General features: G+C 41.7%; 2 protein-coding genes across 2 annotated transcripts in view; one reads left to right on the forward strand and one right to left on the reverse strand.

Moving 5' to 3' along the window:
• Window positions 1-3,189, forward strand: part of COG5 (component of oligomeric golgi complex 5) — a 186,828-nt gene extending 183,639 nt beyond the window's left edge. The window contains exon 22 of the mRNA XM_065857617.2: window positions 1,611-3,189. Coding sequence (XP_065713689.1) covers window positions 1,611-1,725 — 115 coding nt within the window. The 3' untranslated portion in view covers window positions 1,726-3,189. The remainder of the gene's footprint in view (window positions 1-1,610) is intronic.
• On the reverse strand, window positions 2,402-21,191 carry HBP1 (HMG-box transcription factor 1). The gene is made up of 11 exons (XM_065857633.2): window positions 21,126-21,191; window positions 16,755-16,947; window positions 15,415-15,649; window positions 14,379-14,511; window positions 13,515-13,626; window positions 13,295-13,407; window positions 12,824-12,980; window positions 12,122-12,266; window positions 9,421-9,750; window positions 5,478-5,619; window positions 2,402-3,516 (listed from the first exon to the last, which is right to left on the reverse strand). Exons 1-11 carry the CDS (start codon window positions 21,138-21,140, stop codon window positions 3,499-3,501), a joined length of 1,593 nt encoding a protein of 530 aa, XP_065713705.1. The 5' UTR covers window positions 21,141-21,191; the 3' UTR covers window positions 2,402-3,498.
• Between the last annotated feature and the right edge of the window lie 488 nt (window positions 21,192-21,679).

The following is a 21,679-nucleotide window of genomic DNA, read 5'->3' on the forward strand; positions in this document are numbered from 1 at the left end:
CTGGGACTGGGGTGCAGTGAGCTGTCGTTTAGTTGTTGCCTCTTTCCCTGTAGACCAGAAGTGTCAAACTCATTTTCACCGGGGGCCACGTCAGCCTACGTAAACTAACTATTCCTACCTTTTTTTAAAATATATATATATATGTATATACACATATAGAGTCCTAAAATTACATTCAGCCCTTTGAAGGTGACTGCAAGGCTGATGTGGCCCCTGATGAAAATGCGTTTGACAGCCCTGGTGTAGCCGCTGTGCTGCTCCCCAGAGACCACCGGGAAGAGCAGACTGAACGTTTCCAGGGAGCAGGCTGCAAAACATCAGCTTTATTTTGGCTAGATAAATATTCTTTCCCTGCTTTTCTGGCTGTAACGTGGGATAACTTTTCTGTTGCTGTTGATGTGCAAAGAATGCCAAGTGACTCATCAGAGCATGTTGGTACCTGGTGTGGACCCCTCAGCAGTAACTCAGTAGTAGTTGTTACCGAAACTGAAGAGCTCTCAGGTGCGTCCCCACCAACACGAGGGACTGTTGCTTTGCTCAGTCTGTTCTGAAACCTTGCAGAGCCCCTGAGGGATGATTTCAGCTCTGCTGCTGCCCCGTGGGACGGTGCCTGACATGGCAGGGAAGGTCTGCACGGTGTTGGTGCTGCAGCTGTCACCAACCAGAAGAGGATTCGCTGTGTGCTGGGAGTTGTCCCTGTCCCCAGTTGGAACGCAGGCTGTCTGTGCATGCATTTTCGTGAATGTCACAATTTTGCTGAAAGTAGCACCAATGGAACATAATATAGCAAAGGGATTTAGAAGGAAACCCCATGATCATGAGATCTGTTACATGAAAGGAAGAAAAATCAATTAAATTAGAAGCCATATTTAGGCATGGCAAAACTAACTTGGCCTACTTAACTGTTAGGTCAAAATCTGAACATTTCAGCATTTACAGAATCTTTTACAGCTCTGCTGTTCTTCAACACCACTGTTTACTGGATTTGTTGGGTGAAAGGTAGGCTTGTGTTATCAAGCAAGTTCAATTAAGTACAGACAGGTATGTAATCACAATGGCCCCATTTACCTTTGAAATGGCTGTATTTGTGTAGATCACCCAAGACTTCTCTGTGTGACATCCTGTGACAACATAGAAGAAAAACACAGCGTAGACACAGGAACACCAATACACTTTGGTGGCACCGTGCTCCCCAAGGGGCAGCAGCGGGTCAGAAGACTGAACCAGGAATCACCCAAAGGCACCTTGGTTGTTCAACAGTGCCCCAGTTTTCATTCTCTAAGTTCTGCTCATAGTGTCTGCAGCAGCTGGAGTCGCTTCTTTTCGTTTCTAAAGGTTACCAGTACAGCACTGTGCCCGGGTCTGTGCGTCAGAGCTGTCATTTCAAGCCATCTGCAACATGCTGCTGATTTAAATGTTAACTTGTTCGCTCCTCAAAACATGTAAGGAGGGAGACAGAGATAAGGGAACAATTATGTAGAGCAAGATCACACAAGATCATAGGAGCAAAATTCTGCAGTAGGGGGAAAAGAAAAAAATCAGTTAATTTCCGTTGCAGATGCTGAATTTACCGTACTTGCATGCTATTCACTCTTATTTTTCTTTTCCAGTGGTGCACTGGAAGCTTATGTTCAATCAGTAAGAACACGAGAGGAAAAGGAGTTTGCACCAGTCTATCCCATAATGGTTCAGCTGCTGCAGAAAGCCATGTCGGCCCTTCAGTGAATATGTTTGGACAACTCTTCCAAAAGAGGGAATGGACAGTAACACAGGCATGGGTCTTTGTACTTCTGGTTCATGTAAATTATTCTCAAATCCATGTGCTTTACAATGAAATGCACTTACCTCCGTCATTGGTGCCACTTCTGCCTTTTTGCTTTACATTCGCATTATAGAACTTACTTATACACAACTATTGTAAGGAAATTGTACAATTTCTATGTGCTGTGAGCCTACATCTAATAGAAATGAATCATTCTTTAGCATTCCTTTTGAATTTAGAAAGGTTTAAAATTAGAACATAGATATTACAGTATAGTTGCTGAATATCTCAAATAAGGAAGATGCTCTTTTCCTACAAGTAGAGTTTTAAGTGGTTGAATACATTTTAGCCTTATTCAGAAAATTGTACTTTTGTAACTCCAGAATCATCAGTTTCCATCTAAAAATCACTAATTTTAACACAAGGAAAAATATTTATAAATTTACATAAATGATTCTCTATTACACTGCTATTCACTTTGAAATAATTTATATTGATTTCAACTCTCTTTTTGCTTAAACTGTAATAAAGAGCATTGACTATCTAATCCTGAACTTGGTATGTGAAATTCTTCAGCAAAGCATCACACGGTACAGGGCTGACTTCATCATGTCTTCATCTTACAAAATACACAACACCAAATTTTAATGACTTTATTTGAAATAATATACAAGAATATAGTGTGCAAAAAATTTTAGGGGCAACATCATGTAGACGTGTCAAACTGAAATTTACAGTTGTGATTCTTAAAAAAAAGAAACACACAGCTGTTTAGTACATGAAAAGCCACGATTGTAAAAGTTCACAGCAGAAGCAATTTGTAATCCTAATGCAGCTGCTCTAATTTTAGACAGTTGGAGGAAAAAAAAAAAAGTAAAGTGCAAGTGTTGCACGTATAGATAAGTGCAAAGTTTGCCCCCACCATAAAGATGTCATATGGCAAAATAAAATATTGTAGAATATGTGGCAAAGACAAAACACAGAGTTAAAACTATGATGGTGATGATAGCAACAGCACCATTTTTCTTGAGATAACGCTACTTTATTCATTTCATCCTGTCTTGGGCCATTGTTTCTACTGGAAATAACAGCTCTCACTAGTGCCGGCTGGTGCAAAAAACAGCTCACTTGTGGCTACAAATGTTTGACGTGGCAACCCAAGCGGCAGCTCCCGTGCTCCATGACCCTGCGCTCTCCATCTACCACGTTCTGGTAACTTGTTGGCATCTGGGCAGGCTGGGAAGCAAGAGGCTGAGAATACATTTTGCCATTTCAGAAAAGCCCAGGCCCCAGAATCGTAATCAATAATATGGTTGTGCAATACATATTAATCAGCAATAAGAATCAATGTATATAAACAGCTGTTACTTATTTTAAAATTCCCCTTTTTGTACATTTTCTTCTAAAAATAAACATTTTTACAGGTCTCCTTCGCCTCTTTCTAAAGTACTTTAGCACCACAGGATATCCATTTTCAAGCCTATATTACCTGATACATAGATGAAGTTTGGAAGAAAAATAAGGCAATTTGGTTTAAAATGTTGATAGTTTTAGCTTACTTAATGTTCTATTGTAAAAAGCAAATCTGCACTCATGTTAGATCATTTCTGACTTGATGGTGCCAGTATTTTATGGTCACACGAAGTCACAACAAATAGTAAGACCTTGATCTTGCATCGTCTTGCCATCAAGCAACAGCCATTTTGTAAATACAGAGTCGACAGGAAAATTCTGGCTTAATGCTGTTGTGAGCCCTGAGAAAAGAGAAGAGAAAACCAGGTAAGCAGTTACTGAGCAAAGGGGCACGAGATACTGTCTTGAATCCAGCAAACACTTGTTTTGAAAGCCACCACTACTTGTAATCATTGGTCAGTTATTCAGAAGAAAACTAAAGGCCGTAACACAAGATGTTAATTCCTCATCACCAAAAGACCATGAAGACTTCGTCACAGCCTGGAGTCCACCATCACAACCTGGTAAGGTGACCAAGCTGTGAAAAAAGTCTTAGTTCACTGAGGGGTGACCTTATTAACGTTTACAAATATATAAAGAGTGAGTGTCAGGAGGATGGAGCCAGGCTCTTCTCAGTGACAACCAATAGCAGGACAAGGGGTAATGGGTTTGAACTGGAACACAAGAGGTTCCACTTAAAACTGAGAAGAGATTTCTTCTCAGTGAGGGTGACAGAGCACTGGACCAGGCTGCCCAGGGAGGTTGTGGAGTCTCCTTCTCTGCAGACATTCAAACTCGCCTGGACACCTTCCTGTGTAACCTCATCTGGGTGTTCCTGCTCCAGCAGGGGGATTGGACTGGATGGTCTGGTCCCTTCCAATCCCTAATGTTCTGTGATTCTGTGATTTTAAAAAAAAAAAAAAAAGGTATTTCCTGCTGTAACACAGAGGTAACAGGTTCTACAGATTCTGTTATGTTGGCCTGAAGACCCTAAGGACAAGGAAGATCCTACTACAACGCAGGTAGAAAACCATCCTTTCTACTAAGGCCAGCCCATCCCTATTCCTCTCAGGTACACACAGACACCCCGCAGTGAGTTCCTGAAGCTCAGAGGTGCACAGTGAACATGATCTCACCACACCATGCCTGAGACTGCAGTAGTGTAAAACCAGAATAAATCCTATTATTTTAACTAACCCCACAAGGAAATCTAAGAGCAGCTGTCACTGTTGGTTCCAATAGAATACAGAGAACAGAAAACCAGTTTGTTCTTCACAGCTGGGAGCTGGTGAAACCTTCTGCACCAAGGGACTGAAAACTCAGCACCAAGTACGTACCGCAAGAAGCAACTTGGCATTGGAGCATTTCTGATTCAGCCTTGAGGCAACACTTGCGTATATTCTCAAGAAAGTTAACCTCATTTACACACAAAAGGAACAGAGCGTAATTTGAAGACGAAAACCTAAAACTTGCAAAGCCCACAGCACACCTGGTCTCCTACCCAGGCACAAAGCGGCTGAGGAAAGGCCCTGGCATTCTGGGCACCTCAGTGCTCTCTCCTTCCAACCTGCTCTTCTAGCTGAACATGCAAGTTGGCAGATTCTCCTTTTTCTGCTGTTCTCTTTATATAATGTATTAGCTTGAAAGCCCTTATCTTACCTAATACATCCAACCACCTACCAATACACTACAGCAGACTCTTAAATTGATGGACTTTTCTATGAAGTGGAAAGCAATTAATTTCCCTACAGAAGAAGTGTTATTTAATTGCAAAATAAATAAAATAGAGTAATAAATGAAAGTGATTAATGGAAAAAAAATTTGCTCCCTCCATAACTTCATATATGCTGACAGAAACTACAAGTAAAAAATACAAAACTGGAAACGAACTTTTACTGAAGAAAAAGGAGACTGATTGAATCACAGCAGACAATTTTGTGAAACTCTGAGTGTTTTTGAGGGGAATGGGCAGACGTAATTTAGGTACAACCTTATAAACTCAGTTACTTCAAACGGAAATTTGTGCATTTCACAAGCACACTCACTTTCAGTCCAACAGAACGTGGAACCCTCACAATATACTCAGAGACAGAGCCTCTCCTGGTCTGTCTCCTGCCACCTGTCCCACAGCACAAGGCAGGAATGGGAAGGTTTGGGCTACCAGACAGCAGCGGACAGCAGAGTTTGCCCTGAACAAACCCACTCCAGCTGCCGTAGGAACACGTTTAGTTGTACAACAAAAAAGATCACTTCACAAACATACCGAATTTGTTCGTTTTCGTTTCCAACAGTCAGGATTTAAACGTTTCTGTTCTTCTGCCAAGGCCTTGGCTTCTAGTGTGTACATCCGTCTTTCCTCATTTTTCATTTTCTTCCACCTGTCACCAAGTATCACACTTATGGCTCTGCAAGAGAAATGTTTACAGTATGATCAGGATAAGGTGTTAAGAAATACTCTTATTTTTTCCTCTTTCATCTCAGCACTTTCAAGAAGACAAAAGTTAAAAGCAGACATAATACACACAGAAGAAATCAATTGTATCTTAATTTTTTTAACAATCATGTTTCTGATTATCTTCTCATACTTCTTGTAACAGTTAAACAGCTAAGAGTTCTGTGTTAGCTGAGCATGGGTCAATGCACATTCTAACATTTCGAAGGGAGTTCATTAGAATACACAGCAACTTGCATAAAACAGCAAAATAGGGATGTTTAAAAAAACCACCACCAAATGGTAACTCACATTTGTTTTGCTCTGCTTTTGTACTAGATGATCATATGACAGATTTGCTGAAAATATGTTCTCTAATAATTAGAGCAATGATCTGAATACGACCTCAGCCAAACAAATATCTGATTAACTGCAACCCCATGTCTATATAATAGATGTGTGTAGCTCTCTCCACCTTTTACCCCCACTGGGGAGAACATGAGTGGGTGGAACGTACCGGAAAGTTCCCGTTTGTTCTAACACACCTATTATTATTGCCAGTAGCTGAATCAATCGCTTTTCCTGCTCCTTATGAACTTCATGTCTTCTGGGCAGTATTTCCCCATGTTATCATGCCATACTGCTTAACTGCACTCCCACAAATGTTGGATCAATATTCCATTAAAGCTTTTAACTCCATCCTGTAGCTGAATGAAATTCTCTGAACAACAGCTCTTTTATCAATGACTACTACTAAACTACTGAGTAGGGATGCTCTGGCTTCAGATTACAGTGATGAAAGTTCTACAAAAAAGGTGTGTACGACTAAGTACTTCGCTTTATCATATTAAAAAGTTCCTTGTGACCGCAAAGCTACTGACAGACTAACAGAACCAAGAAGAGCAGAGTCTCATCAACCATTTCCACATCATTTCACATGCAGCAATTCTGAAGGCGCTTCTGCACCACACCAAGGAAACGGATTTGGCTCCTGCAAGCCTGTGCGGCACCGCTCAGGGTCCCGGAGCTGCAAAGCTCTGGGTCACAGCGAGACCTCGCCCAGGCTGTGCTGCACCCCTGTTGGCACCTGCTGTCACCTGCTCTGGTGGCTCCTCGCAGCAAATTCCTCCAGCTGCAGCCAGGTCCCTTCAACATCAAACCCAAGTGCACAGCCTGTCTGTATGGCAATGGAATTTCTGCTTTTCTACCGGAATTAAGAACCGGTATCTTAGTTCTGTTGTCAGAATTAAACACACTCCAGCTTAACTAGCAGATGTTTCATGTTTTGGCGGTATCCAGAGGCAAATCAACAGCACCAGAAACCTGTCTGGTTTTGGTCACCAGTCTGTATCGGGTCACTCATAGCCCAGGAAAGAGCACAGTGACCCAGAGTGAGCAGGTTTGCTGAGAAAGCCATTGCATTTCCAAATAAAACTGCGCTATGAAATCTTTGTATTTCAAATGCAAAAATACAGATTCTGTATCTCCAGAGAAAAAACTGCACTGAGGCACTGAAAGTGAATACAGATCTGTATGTCTCAAAAAGCTTGAAAAAATGTAGAAATTGAGCTTTTGTCTTTGCGTTACAAGGAAATAGTTCAATGAGCAAACCACTGAGACTGAAAAATGATGTGTAGAGAAATTTCCTGACATAACAGACCTAATTCTCCCGACCAGAATCAAGAAAACACTGACCCTAGTGCATCCCTGCCTCAGGTGCCCTTCACCAGTCAGAACACGGCAGCGCACTGTGTGCCGCCCTCCTCCTCTGACAATGCTGGAGAGGCACCGGATAACGTTTTAGGAACAGACTGGTGTGCAGGATGCCATCCCTTACACTGCAGCTAATTCAAAAGCAGCTGTCAAACAGTAGTTGAGAATGCCTCAAGTTTACTCAGCAGTTATGTTCAGCATGAACAAACGCTGTTAATAGTTCAGGTGATTTTCTTTATCTTTAGAACGTACACTACTCCAATTATTCAAGTATTTCTGAACCCACAATCAAGTCCAACTACAGTTACAGTGAGAATATCTAGAAAAGAAGTGCCACTCTAACACCAGTTTCTCAAGTACAGTCATAGGGTCCACAGTACGTTTAAGTATCATGTGAATGTTAACTTGTGTTTTTAACCTTTACAGCTCCTTATCTTGTTGACATGGCTTGAGCTACTTTGTCTCAGAAGAAACCTTTTAACTCTGAATACCTCAAGTTCTATAATTTCTTATATGCATTAAGAAAAATGACTGCAGCAAACATAAGAACTCCATGTACAGAAACGGGTACTACCTGTAACCAACTGTAAGATCTACTCAGTAATCTGAAAATGACACAATAGTTACACTTAAGCAAGAGAGTTGCCTCTGAACAGGTGAAATTAGTACATGTCCCAGCAACACTTTAACAACAGTAGCTGAACGCCTATAAACCAAATTATCACTAACTTCTATGACTTCTTCTGTGCTGTATTTTGTGGATGCCACAGAACTGCACCCCAGCGCACTGCCTCCCAAATGGGACTGCAAGTGGCGTGCTCTGCCGCCCACGTGGAACTTCGCCATCGCCTTCCTTCAAGGTTCTCACTGAAATATTCCATTTGTTTTCAAATCCACCTAGCTGCAGATGCAGTTCACTGCACCCATTTGAAATCAGCATTTTAAATTAAATATATAATCACCATAAACCTTCCCAGCTGACATTCTGTTCCGTTTCTCATTGATAGCTGCAATGAATGTGAAGGCATCAGATCTGCTTCACTGGAATTGCTATAAACACTGCAGAGCATCATTGCCAGGACACACAAGACTGGCTGGGATTTAAGGATGAGCTACCTGTATGGTAGGATTTTCTTTCTCAACACCAGTTACAGCCTCCTTACTGGAACATTATAAAATAGCCAAAACTCTCTCAAATCCCTGTCACCTTTAGTTTTTACCAGACTTAGTACTAGAATTTTTATGTGACAATGCAATTTCGACAGTAACAGTTTTCATGTTGTTACATATATTAATAATATGATTATAAGATCAGTGCGTGTTCATTCTTTGGTTTATATTTCATACGCACAATTAGCATAGCATATAATTTAAACCATATGTAATGGACATCTTTATATAAAAAATGTTTAGATGTGAATGTGCATATGAACAAAAGAACAAACCAACAAAGAACCCTTCCCCAAAGGCATGGTCATATGACTCCTGCAAATTTCAGCAGATTGTTGAATGCCTTTAAGACAAACAAAATTTAGCAATGTTTTGTTTGGTTGAAGATCTTTCAGATACCCTAACAATCGGTACTTCATTATTCAATATGATACACAGACAGACTAAATCATAGGAAGTACACTGAACAATTTGCAATAATACGTCAAGACTTAATTAGAAGAACCAGAAATTCCCTTTTTCCAATAAAACACATGAGCAGCGAGCCTGGTACTTTTTATCCCACAGACATTTCTCACCAGTGTAAACAAAGACAGTTGTGTACTTGTGACTCTGGGTGCACATATATACATATGTCAGTTGCTTTACCCAAATTCTTTCTCGGAAGTTAAGTTTGCCAAAAATGGCTTGTGTCAAATTTACCAAGTACTGTATATATTTGAAGTCCACCCATAACTTAAGTTTGTGTCAGTATCTTACAAAACTTGTTCTTAAAACAGCATACACACATTTTATGTCAAATGCAAAATTTAGTCCACTTAAATTTAAAGGTGGGGCATGGATGTTTGGCCAGCACACCAGTAATTAAAAAACTAGAATTTTAAACCATTACCTGTTGTCTTTTCCTGGATACATCTGAGTATATTCAACTCTGTATTTTTTGGCAAAAAGCATGAAGGCATTCATTGGTCTTTTGCACTTGTTTGGAGAAGTGGCACTCACAGTACTTGCAGTCCCTGAGCTGTGGCTTTTGCCAGCTTTGCTGTACAAAGAATTGGAGGAAAGATGTGACGATGCAGCAGATGCACAGTTTTTACTACTGCATTCTGATCTCTCAGCATCTGGATTGTTTGATCCTCCACAAGACAGAGAAGCGCGACGCTGGCGAGCCATGCTGCTGAGCACATACACTGCAGAGGAATCCATTGGTGTAAAATCGTAACTACAAGAAAAAGACATATCGTAAAACAATCAAGGAATTTTAATGTGAAATCCCTAGAGAGCTGCTCGCTCTTCACCTGTACTAAATTTCTAGTATTCTGGTCTCTTTTGTGTGACATAATGACTTGTGCTTGATGCAATGTCATTGTGAAAAAAAACAAACAAACCAGCCACCAACCCAAAAAAAGAAAACCAAAAGCCACACCAAACTTTGGCAGATTAATTAATAGTTTTTTTCAATGTGCTGGTAGATTGCAACTCTGCAAGATCTGCTGTGTATTATCAATTCCCCAGCTGTATATCAATTAAATATACACTGTTTTCAAATTTAATCCTCTTTTGAAATAAGTTTCTTTCTTTCTGCTTCTGTCCTTACTATAAATCAAATCTATTTGGTGAATTATAGATGTGGGAAGAATAAGCACTTGAAAATATACAACAATCACGAATATGAAGACACTATATTAATATATAATATACATTATTGAATAACTTCTCTAAGCAGTTAAATACATATTATTTTACAGCCAAACCTTTCACTGATACTAAAAAATTGTTTAAAGATCCATAATGTTGCAAACTATTTGATTCAAAGCTGACAAACGTCTGCCCTCTAGTGACAAAAATGTGAGGTTCCTCAATATTTCAAGGTATTTCAACAGCTTAGATAAGCTGTTTCCATACAATGTAGACCTCCAAATACTGCAACTGTTGTAATCTGTGGTTGACAAACAACTACAATTAACTACAGAAGAAGTTTAATTCCACAGGCTACTTATTATCGTGTCCAGGTGTGTGCAGATCAGTCTGGGAGCCACAGGCTATCCTGTCTTTAGCACACCGTATGTCGAAAACACACTGGTCAAAGTGCTAATCGGTCATAACTCCAAAACACTCCACCACAAAATAAACATGAAATGTATATACCTCTAAGGTTGTGCTCACTCACTGTTCAATGTGGCTATAGCTGCATAATTTACAGCAAAAATAAGGGCTCTGGAGAGCTTTTTTCTGCACACAAAGTAGAACTACTGGAAAGGCAGGACTGCAAGTGGCAGTCCAGCCCCTTCTGCAAAGGACGGAACCAGGAGCAAGGGTAGAGCCTGAAGGGTTGTCTCCAAAATCCCTCAGAAAAGTAAAAAGCAACAACAAAAGGATAATGCCACCAACCTTGCAGGTGAGCTTGAGATAATGAGAAAGGATCTCTCTGTTCTACAAACACCCTTCCTATTCCTAATCTCCTTCCCATAACCCAGCAACAAAATAGTGTTTCTTAATTCTTCTGTCCTGTAAACAGTTGCTGCTGCACGTTCCTTTCTCAGTGACTTACTCCCTTCTGCCCAGAGAGACAAGGAAGCATCCAGGCTGTATTCAGCTGGGCTGCAGGATGAATAAGGAGGTACAAGTCCAATTTTTTCAGTGAGATATGACTATAATGACTAACAGCTCTGTACATAGGCAGTTCAGAATAGGAGTTAATAAGAAAGAAAAAACAACCCCAAGACAGCAAATGAGTGAAGACAAGCAATCTGAACTCTCTATGCCAGACTGACATCATGCAAGCCTCCTACGGCTTGAACTGCAAACAGCATTTTAAATTCTTTTTTTTTAATTGTAAAAAACAAAAAACAACAGGACTAAGAACAATGCTAAAAAGGGTCCAATATCGTAGGAGAAGATGAATTCTACTAAACCTAGAAATCTCAAAATTGTATGGAAAAATCTTCGTGAGTAATAATATTTCCTTAGAATCTTAGAATAATTTCTGTTGGACAGGACCTCTCAAGGTTATCTGGTAGAACTTCTTGCTCAAAGCAAGGCAAAACTCAAAGTTAATCAAACTTTGAAGTTGGGTAAGTTTGATATATTAGAAAAAACATCACAAAAAGCAGAGTATACAAAAATAGTAAGAACTAGTTATGCAAGTCCTGTATTCTAAAGCCACAGCACATGCCTTTATTACTAAGAAACTAGTCGGATAATTCAGATACACAGCTGCATACAAAGCACAAGTTAATAGCCTGCAGACATACTATTGTGGGAAAACTACTAGGTTTTTTCAAACATAACCCACTTTACCTGAAGAATTTATACAGATAAAATATATTTTTTCACTGTTTCATCTAATCTGTCTTAGACTATCAGAAAAAGGAGCTGAAATGTTATTTCACTCCAAAGTATTACTTCACAGGTTAGCAGAGCACATAATTACATAGCTTTCCTAGCATTCAGTCTTGATTTTCCCATCTCATTTATCTTGTGTTACCCATAAGTATTCTCTTTTTTCCTCTACATGCTTCAAATTCTTGTAGACTTAAGGTGCCTACTCATTAAATAGAAGAACCACTGAGGCCACTTTATCCAAAAATTACCTTTTAAATGTATCAAAAACACCTGAATCATCAAAGTTAATGGCATCAGGGTGTCCAGGAGGTAGACACAGATCTCCAAGATGCATTTCACAGCATGGAATGCCATGCTGTACCACAGTCAAGCTTGGATAAAAAGATGACCAACCTGAAGTGGTAAAGAGTTAAATTAGACAAACGGCCAGACAATCTCTCTAGTTCTTAACTGGAGCAATCCTGTATCTCTAAATGATATCATCTTATAAAAATGTTCTGATGTCGCTTCTTTCACCCAGAAGAATAATCAGAAACACACACTCAGGGAATTCTTACTGCAAATAGTTTATTTTTATCTCAAGTAAAATCTCCTAGTAAAAAAAGTAATCAAAACCTGGAAACTTTTATCACCAGAAGTTCCATGTTTAGCAAGTGAGAAAAGCCTCCCTTATTTGCAACTTTCCTTTCTCCCCCCAGTTTTTCTCCTTTCCTGAGCTCCATTTATATATTTGATCAAATCTTTCCTTATGAGAGATGCAGTATTTCTGTAGCCTTATAGCTTTACAGTTTTGTCTATTAAAATTCTGGACTTCTTTAAAAATATAGTAAATTGATTCTACAACACCACTCTAATCAATTTCTTGAGCAATATGGGATGCCAATAGAATCTGCAACCACTTTCTAAGAATATTTTAATATACAACTAAGTATAGTTGTAGTATTTCGTACCTTTATTTTTAACATAAAAAGGATGATCGAGTCGGCATTCTACTGTAAGCAAGCCATCTTCTACTGTGCCAGGATCAAAAGTCAGCTTCAGCACTGACTCACCAAAGGAAATGCTTTCTTCATGAGAAATCAACTTCAAACCATCGGCACCGTAGCCCTGTAAACAAACACGCAGTTCAGAGCCTTTCCCCCAGGAAAGCATATACCTGTGTATACTGCAGGTTTATATCCTCATCTTATACTAAAAAATACCAGCATTCTTAGTGCTCTCACTAGAAATTAATAATGATACAAGATTCAAGACACACCTAAATGAATTCAGTTGAATTGCTTTATAGCAAGATACTTAAATAGTGCAGTGTAGACTAGTATAAACATGTCATCCCTGTGCCTTTAGTTACTGTCTCAGGAATAAAGAAACTAAATATTTGCTACAGGTATTGAAATGAATTTAATACAAATAATAGCTACCTTATAAGGACTTGCTGGGAGATTTTCCTCTTTTCCACAGCTTTCAGATCTTGCAAAATCTTCAACATCCTGCCACTCCTTATTGCGTCCTTTATGAAAGCACAAACGAGAGCCTAACACATTTTTAGGGGAAAAAAAAAAAGAGGAAAGCCTGTGTCACAAAAAAAAAAAAAAAAAAGCAAACAAAACAAATACTTATTTGACAATACATGTTCTTTACCTTTTAGAAAACAATGCCAGACAGTTGAGGGCCAGGAATGGCACCATCCTAAATCATCATCATCTGAAAGTGATGACATGCAGAAAATGCCAGATTCTGATTCACTGCTCACCTATTGAAAAAAGCAAAATAGTGTTAATATTTTACTGCAGAAGATTGTAGGGCTGGGCTTGTATGTCTTTAGACACATTCTTTAACTTGCATCTGTGTCATCACTTTGCCTTAAATACTAATAGGAATGTAACATGAAGACAAAGACTCAAGGAACACAGTAAATGCGAATGGAATATTTTCATCTCCTTTTTTTGAAATGTGCCATCCTGAAATTTCCGCGTTTTGTTCTCTGAGATTAATTTTGCACCTCTGGATCCCCTTATGCTTAGGCACAAGCATTTTACAAGTCATTCCTTGGCCTTCCACAGAACCACCCAAAGCACACGTTACTGTATGGTCAAATTACTGGAAAGCTGTAAGTGCAAGTCAGTTCAAGATAAATCACTGGGAAAAACGCAATGTCTTTATCACACAAGTTTCAGACACTACACAGCAAAGGGAGAAACAGGACTGACGGGTTTTGTGCATGTAAAAGGAGATGGTTTCATACTTCCTTTTTGAGACAGCACACAAGTTAATACAATTTTTTTAAAGCTTGCTATAGAGCAAACTATAAGACAAGTAGAGTTTTCTTAGAATGTGATCACAAGAATGTGGACTCGATGATGCAGCACTACAAGCCTACTGTGTTTGGTAAAAAGAAAAGTAACAGAAAACCTAGCTTAAATAGGAATGGTATTATAACTAAACAGATGTTTTTTTAAAACTAGCTTCTCTTTTCAAAAAGCTTAACCCATTACTCATGCTCACCCTTTCATGTCTGACTGGTGTTTCATCCAAATCATTCTTGGAGAAGTTAGGATCATTCCTTGAGGATCCTGGTGGAGGACGTGCATAGGAATGTAAACTTTTGCTTGTAGCTATTATGTGAACAGGAGATGATCTGCAATAGAAAAATTTACTTTAAAGTATCTCAGATTAAGACAATACAAGCCTTAGCTGCCATTACTCTAAAATGCTCTTATTTAATAATTATTGCTGTTTGCATAAGCTGAATACCAAATAAACTTCCTACACACCACAATATTCAAACGGGGTGATTAAAGGGTGCAAGCTCAGGCAAAGGGAGTATTTACCATAATTTGTGCATAGCTTTTATACACCACCCAAATGTCAGTACTTCTGCCACATCAGCATCTCCTTGTCACAATGCTGAAGTTTTCACAAATATCTTGAAGTGAATGCCTCATTTCTTAGAGTACATCAAGACACCTTCTCTGTCCTAATGATTAAAACCCAAGCGCACTACTGTTAACAGTACTGTATTTAATTTTCTTATTACAAACCTAAGACCAAACCTGTACAACAGAAGGTAAAGTCCAGAAATTTCTAAGATCCCACACTGCTTCTCACAGCCTTGTGAAATTTACAGATCACCAATGTGAAACAGCATCAAAAAAATACACAATAGATTTCCAACTAGCTCTTAAAAAAATAATCTAAAGCCAGTGCACTAGTAAATATTAAGAATTCAATGTAACAAGTTCATCTTCATTTTTTATCTACTCCTTCACACGAGGTAAATGCCAATAATTTCTGAGCCTCCTGTGGTTAAGCAATGTCCTTATACCGCCCTACCTCATTCATGGCTGGCAATTAAGAAGTTTTTGCAACAGGCTCTGAAATGAGTCCTGTGCCATCATCTGTAGAAAAATAAAGTTTCTATATAGAAAGATCAAAAATAGGCTTCCAGTTCAAAGTCAGAGGGTGTGAAGAATGAAGGGAATATTTCTGAAGACAGAATATTATTAATCTTAGAGTTTGACATGGAAATAAATGTCAGTACCTGTTATAAAAAGAGCACTGCATCAAAGGACTCTGAGGACTTGTGGCTATATTTGCTAATTCTGTCAACCAGTTCACTCCATTCTCACAAGAATAAGCATTTTCCGCATCGCTGTTTGAGGTATTTTGGTTCCATGAAGGCCTTGAACATTCCTGATGTGAAACATCAGCACCAAGCTGGAAAAGTGCAGGTGGGGTAGAATCTGTCTGCACAGCCTGTAGTTCAGGAAGATCATCTACAAACAAATGCACAAATTACCATAACTATACCCACTGATCAATTCTAGTTGACAACAAATTTTGCAAATAAAAATCAAAACAGAACCACAACGAAGTAACTGATTTTATTTTCTCATATCACAATTATGTACATCTCACAAACCCTATTCATAATATGAACAAAATGGCCACAGAAATAATCACGTCTCTAGTCCATTGCACATTCATACAAGCAGTTTAAGAAAAACATTAAGTAACTAGATAAAAATGTAGTTCTGGTTTTGAAGTTTTTACTCGACTGACTAATTTACACAGAATTGTACTGCAGAATTATGCAAAAGTAGCAACATGTTTCACTAAAATACTAAAACATTCAATAAAAGGCAACTAAATTAACGTCTTAGCAGGTGTGACACTAAAAAAAATATCAACAGCAGGGGCTGTACAAGTTAAAAGTTTTCCATGTTTCCAGCAGTGAATGGAATTAAGTAACTGAGAAGTCATGAAAGCTGGGTATACAGTCTGGTAGGGCTGAATTCCTATCAATAATCTACACATTTCACATGTTATACAAACTACAAGAGTTCAGCTTGTTAACAAAAGCCTGTGTTACATGTTCTCATGTAACTAAGTATCATTATTCTTAATTACTCCATGACTTCAATTAAGTGTGTTAAGATTTTATTGATTATATCAATACTTTCTAACCTATATGCTATTTTTCTCCAATAAATAAGAACCAAAGTTAAATGTTCTTCTAGCCCAGAATCTCTATTTGCAGCTGATCTAAAGCAGCATAATTTCCCTTTAGGAGGAGCTCCTGAGCTTTCCGTTTGTTATTCTTGTGCCAAAGAAAGCTCCTCCAGGGATTAGGAGCAGAAATTTGTAGCTCTGAGTTCACGAACACATTTAAGGCAACAGGCCAGTGTGTCAGAACTGGAACTTGGTTAAAGGGAAAAGTGACTGAAAATAAGACCTTCAGATATCACAATTTACTATCATATTCGCTCCCCTACTTAAGCTAAAAATCAGTAATCTAAGTTGACTTCCAGTAATACCACTATAGGAAAACTACAACAAACTTCAGAATCCGGCTGCTTCTGAAAAAGTCATGTTATTTACCAAGTTCCATGTGTTCATCACCAGATGCATAGCCAGGAGAAGAGGGCAGGTTTTCATTACACTTCAGCAAATCCAGTGACTCATTCATGCCTGAAGGTCTCTTGTCCACTACCAGAAGGAGTTTCTGAACTGCATTAGGCATTTGATTTGTCTTCACTTCCCAGACCATGTTAGGATGTTCCAAAGTATCTGACTTTAAAGAGACAGGCGTTAAAAATTTGTATACACATAAACTGTTTTACCAGCTACTTTGCTACCAAAATCCCAAGTCCTCCACAGTCTGTTGAGAATCACAGCATGATTTAGCTTGAAAGGGACCTCTAGAGATGATCTGGTACCATTCCTGCAGAAAGTAGAGCCAACTCTAAAGTCAAATGAGGCTCCCTGGGGCCCTGGCCACTTGAGTTTCTAGTATCTCGAAGGATGGAGGTTCCCTGACACCTCTCAGGAATCTGTTCCAGTGACTACTCTTGCTGTAAACAAGTTTTGCCTTACACATGGTTTGAATTTCCATTGCCAACACCTGTGCCCACTGCCTCCGAGAGTCTGGGGTCACCTCCTCGACCACCACTCAAGCCAAGGTAAACAATATTCACTGGGTACCCTGAGCCACGCATCCCGTCACACAAGGCAAGCAGACAAGTCAGACAAGATCTGACTTTGGTTCATCTCTCCTGGATATTCCCAGTCACCTTCTTGCCTCGTAAGAACCAGGACATGGCTGTCAGAGGATCCACTCCACAATCTTCTTGCAGACCAAGGTTAGGCCAACCAGCCTGTAGCTTCCCCACATCCTCCTCCTTGAAGCCAGGTGTGACATTTTCTTTTTTCCAGTAACTGGGAGCCCTCCCACCACCAAATCCACTGCCTTTTGGAGACCATCCTCACAACAACACTGACCAGCTCCCCCGATGCTTGCACCCGGTCTCACCGATGGTACGTGGCTGCTCATGGACCTGGCCTGCCCCAACCTGCTCTTCATCTGCCAGACACAAAGAAGGACCCTGCTCCTTCAGATGCATGGTGCTAGGCCCAGGGACCTGAAGAATCTGGAAAAAGGCCTTGCAAATAAAGAACAAAGCAAAGAAGATGCCGTCCTCAGCCTGGACTGACATGGGGTCTCCTACACCATTTAGCATCAGGCCCACATTCCCTCTGCTCACTCTTTCACCAACGGTGAATCCGCAGGAGCCTTTTTCACTGCCCTTCACGTCCCTCACTACCTCAACTCTAGCTACGGTCTCAAACACATTTGACTGCTAACATCCTTCCCTGTGCTGTAAATGGAAAGAAAAGGAAGCTTCTATTAGTAGATATCACTGTGGTTTCAATCCCCAAAACCCAGTACTGTAACATTTATACTAAAAGAAATACTTTGAAACATCTTCAGCAGTCAGAAAATTCTGTGACTATTCTACACAACCAGTGCCTCTAAAAGCTGGAAAACAAGGTTATGCAGTCTTCAGTAATTTGGTTATCTACAGTTTTTTCAGATGATGATGAAATAAAGTTACCGTAACGTTATTACCTCGTACTCTAATGCAGTGTCATTGAAAAAGTAATTGCAAGTCCCTCAAAAAGGCGCAAAAAACACATGAGTAAGAAAGAAAATCTGAAAAGCCTACCACACACGTCCACTAAGTTATCATGCACCACATTAGAGAAATACAAACAATAGCTAAAAATAGTCCAATATTTTCATATGAAACAGTAAGCCCATCAGCCTGAAAGTTCCCTTAGTGAAATTCATAAAAAGCCATCTGATAACGATTACAAAAAAAAAAATCTTTATTAAAATAGTTACAAGGTATTGTGTGTATACAACCAACACTAACAACATGCCATGGTTTTACTCATTCTATGAATCTGTTTCATTCATTTTGCAGCTTGTCCTGTACATAATATAGTTCAGACATAACCCTTCAAATTAGATACTGGCCCCACCAGAAGAGGCCTAACCTAATAAGTAAATTTTTTTTACTGGAAAATTTCTAACCTGCTCATCTCCTAACCTTTCAAATACATGCAAAACTCAAATAAACTTGCATTCCAAACACAAGATGTTTGATTCTACTCAAAGGGCACTACTACAATAGCCACAACAGTGTAATTCTGATTTTTAAGAGGCAGAGAGCAAAGGCAAGAGAAATAAGAATATACAATCAAGTAAACTATCAATGGCATGTGTATGTCACCTGTAAGAAGCATCTTTAATACAAATTATGCCTGTACCACCACAAAAGCAGAAAGTCTGGTCATTTCTGAATAGGAAAAATCAGACCTCAGTAGTACAGGTCAGGACCTTGATGATTATCTCCACGCAATCAACTCTGAAAAGCCACTCCTTCTTTTTCTGGCTTGTCTACGTCCCTTCTGCCTTGTTTTTTCCCATTTTTTCCTCTCTTTCTCTCCCATTTTCCTGCCAAAATGAACGACTTAACTTATTTTGAGAATGTTACCTATCCCTTCCTTCCCACCAGTTGCCAAGATTTTGAAGTACCTGTCCCGGTATCCTAACACACTGAATATCAGAGATAAGGTAGAGATACAACATGCTAGTCTGACAAGAAAGATACTTATTTGAGAAACGAATTGTTGTTCCAAGTCACAAGAATTTCTCTAAACCAAAGCCACTCATGTACAAAAGCCAAAAAATCCTCTAACCAATGCATTAAAAAGAAAAACAAAAAAATAAGCCCAACTTTTCAGTTTTTCTGTTCTACTTGATTAAACTCTGGTTTGGACATCATGTGCTTCTCTTGTCCTCAGCCTTTCAATGTTTTGGAACGTTAAGGGAATGGTATTATCTAGCTTGAAAATATTTTTTTTTTTTTTCCCCCCCTCAAATTCAACTTCGGGTTCAAAACTCGTTGCAACAGATGTTTTCTAGAAATATGCTTCATAGGACTGTAACTACTGCCATTTTCTTCAGAGGCTAAATGGCTTCATTTATGAACTTGTCATGGTAAAACAAATGGCAACATCAACAAAGAGTTTATTAATCAAACCGTGACTATTTTTGCGGGGAGAAAAAAAAATCGTGACAAAAGTAAATAAAGACTGTGGTTGAGAAGGGGTGCTGCAGGAAACGGAGAACACCGACCCACGCCGGACAGTGCAGGAATGCCTGAGTGGAAGTGCTGCCCCCTGGTTTTCCTTGTGTTATTTGCCTTCCTTCCCCCAGCCTACTTCCCAAGTCCCAAGCAAGGTCTTCCCCTGCAGTAATTCACTGGAGTTTAATACAGAGAACAGCTCCCCCAAGCAAAACACAACATACTGGCAGGACTGGATCGACACCGGGGACTGCGACTGGCAGAGCTGCCCTGACCAGGGATCCTGCTCCGCAGCCCCGAGCCAGAAAACGCCGCAGCCTGAGCGAGGCACGGAACATGATTCACCATGTTTTTGCAGACACGGCCCTTTAGCATCGCACAGGCCGAACCGCAGCTTCACCGCTGCCTCCCCCGCCGCAGGAGGGGCCGCGGAGGAGGCGCTACCACCCCACACCGTTCAGCCGCCCGCCACTCAACAGCCACCGCTTCGATTACACAAGGAAGACATTTAGAGCAGAACCAAAGCCCGCAGCAGTGCGTGACCCCCGGGCGAGGGCCACAGCCTCACCGGCGCCCCCGGGGAGCCCCGTTCCCCACCAGCGCCTCCACCACGGCCGCGGAACCCCGGGCCCGCGCCTGAGCCGGGGCCGCGCCCGCGAGCGCGCTCCCGCTTCTCTTCCCCCCACCCCGTCATGTGATCCCGCCTGGACGCGGCCCTTGTTTATAAACTTCAGGCGGCAGCGCGCATGCGCGCAAGGCCCCATTCATTCACAACTGCGTAACAGCTCGGCCCGGACGGGGGGAGACGAGGGGGGCGCCCCCCCACCCCGCACCCACCGTTCTCCCCAGGCGCAGCCACCCGCCATGCCGACCCCACCTGGCGCAAAGCTCCCCCCGCCTTCTCTCCCCAAGCAGCCGCTGCTCCCCACCGCGGGGCAGAGCGCCCTCGCTCTGACAGAGCGGGGCAGGCAGGCAGCTCCCCGGGGAAAACAAGGGGGGGCACCGGCTTTCTTTCGCTGGCTTTCGCGGTCCGGCGCCGCAGCTGAAAGGGCCCCAAGGGGCGCCGGCGCCCCCACGCACCCCGCCGGTTTCAGCCCAGCCCCGCGGGAGGGTGGCGGCTCCGCCGGGCCGCTGAGGGAAGGCGCCCAGTAAACAATGTCCGGGCTCAGCCGCCGCCAAAAGCCACAACCCAACGGCCTCCTCAGCTCGGCCCGCGGCCGCCGCCGCCGCTCCCCTCCGGCCTAGCGGACTCTGTCCGTCCCCCGCCGGCGCCTCGCAGGCCCCTAGAAGCGGCAGCTCCAAACTTTAAAGCACTTACCAAACCCGTCGCCATTACCAAATTCCCTTCGACTGCCCCCCCCCCGCCTCCTCCCCACAGCGGAGTCCCGCCCGGCCCTGGCGATGCTCGGTCGCCGAGTGGTCAAAGACGACGTTGCTCAACCCGAAGCCGCTTTCTATTGGCTGTTTGGCTTGCCTATCAGGAATCCGCCCGGAGGGCGGACATGTTTTGACTCTTTTGTGCAGCGGATTGCGCCGCGCTGCCCATCAATCACCCGTGGGCAGCGCCCCGATTGGTCAATGCCCGCGACAGGTCACGGAGACGCATTCTGGGAGTTGTAGTCTTCACCGCCGCCACCGCCTGCCGGCTTGGCGGCGATAGGACGACAGCTCCCAGGATGCCCCGCGCGGCGCTCGGCCGATAGTAAACAAGAGTCACCGGGACACGTGTACCGCGCCCCGGGCCCAGGCCGCCCCGGTGTCCGGCGGCGGGAGGGCCCTCCTGGCTCTCGCAGCTCCCCCGGGCCGGGCGGGGCGCTGTCTGACAACGTCAGCGTGGAAGCGGTGACCGGGCCGGTGCCTGCGCGTACCGAT

The sequence above is a fragment of the Patagioenas fasciata genome, chromosome 1 (assembly GCF_037038585.1).
Source record: "Patagioenas fasciata isolate bPatFas1 chromosome 1, bPatFas1.hap1, whole genome shotgun sequence".
Classification (NCBI taxonomy): Eukaryota; Metazoa; Chordata; class Aves; order Columbiformes; family Columbidae; genus Patagioenas; species Patagioenas fasciata.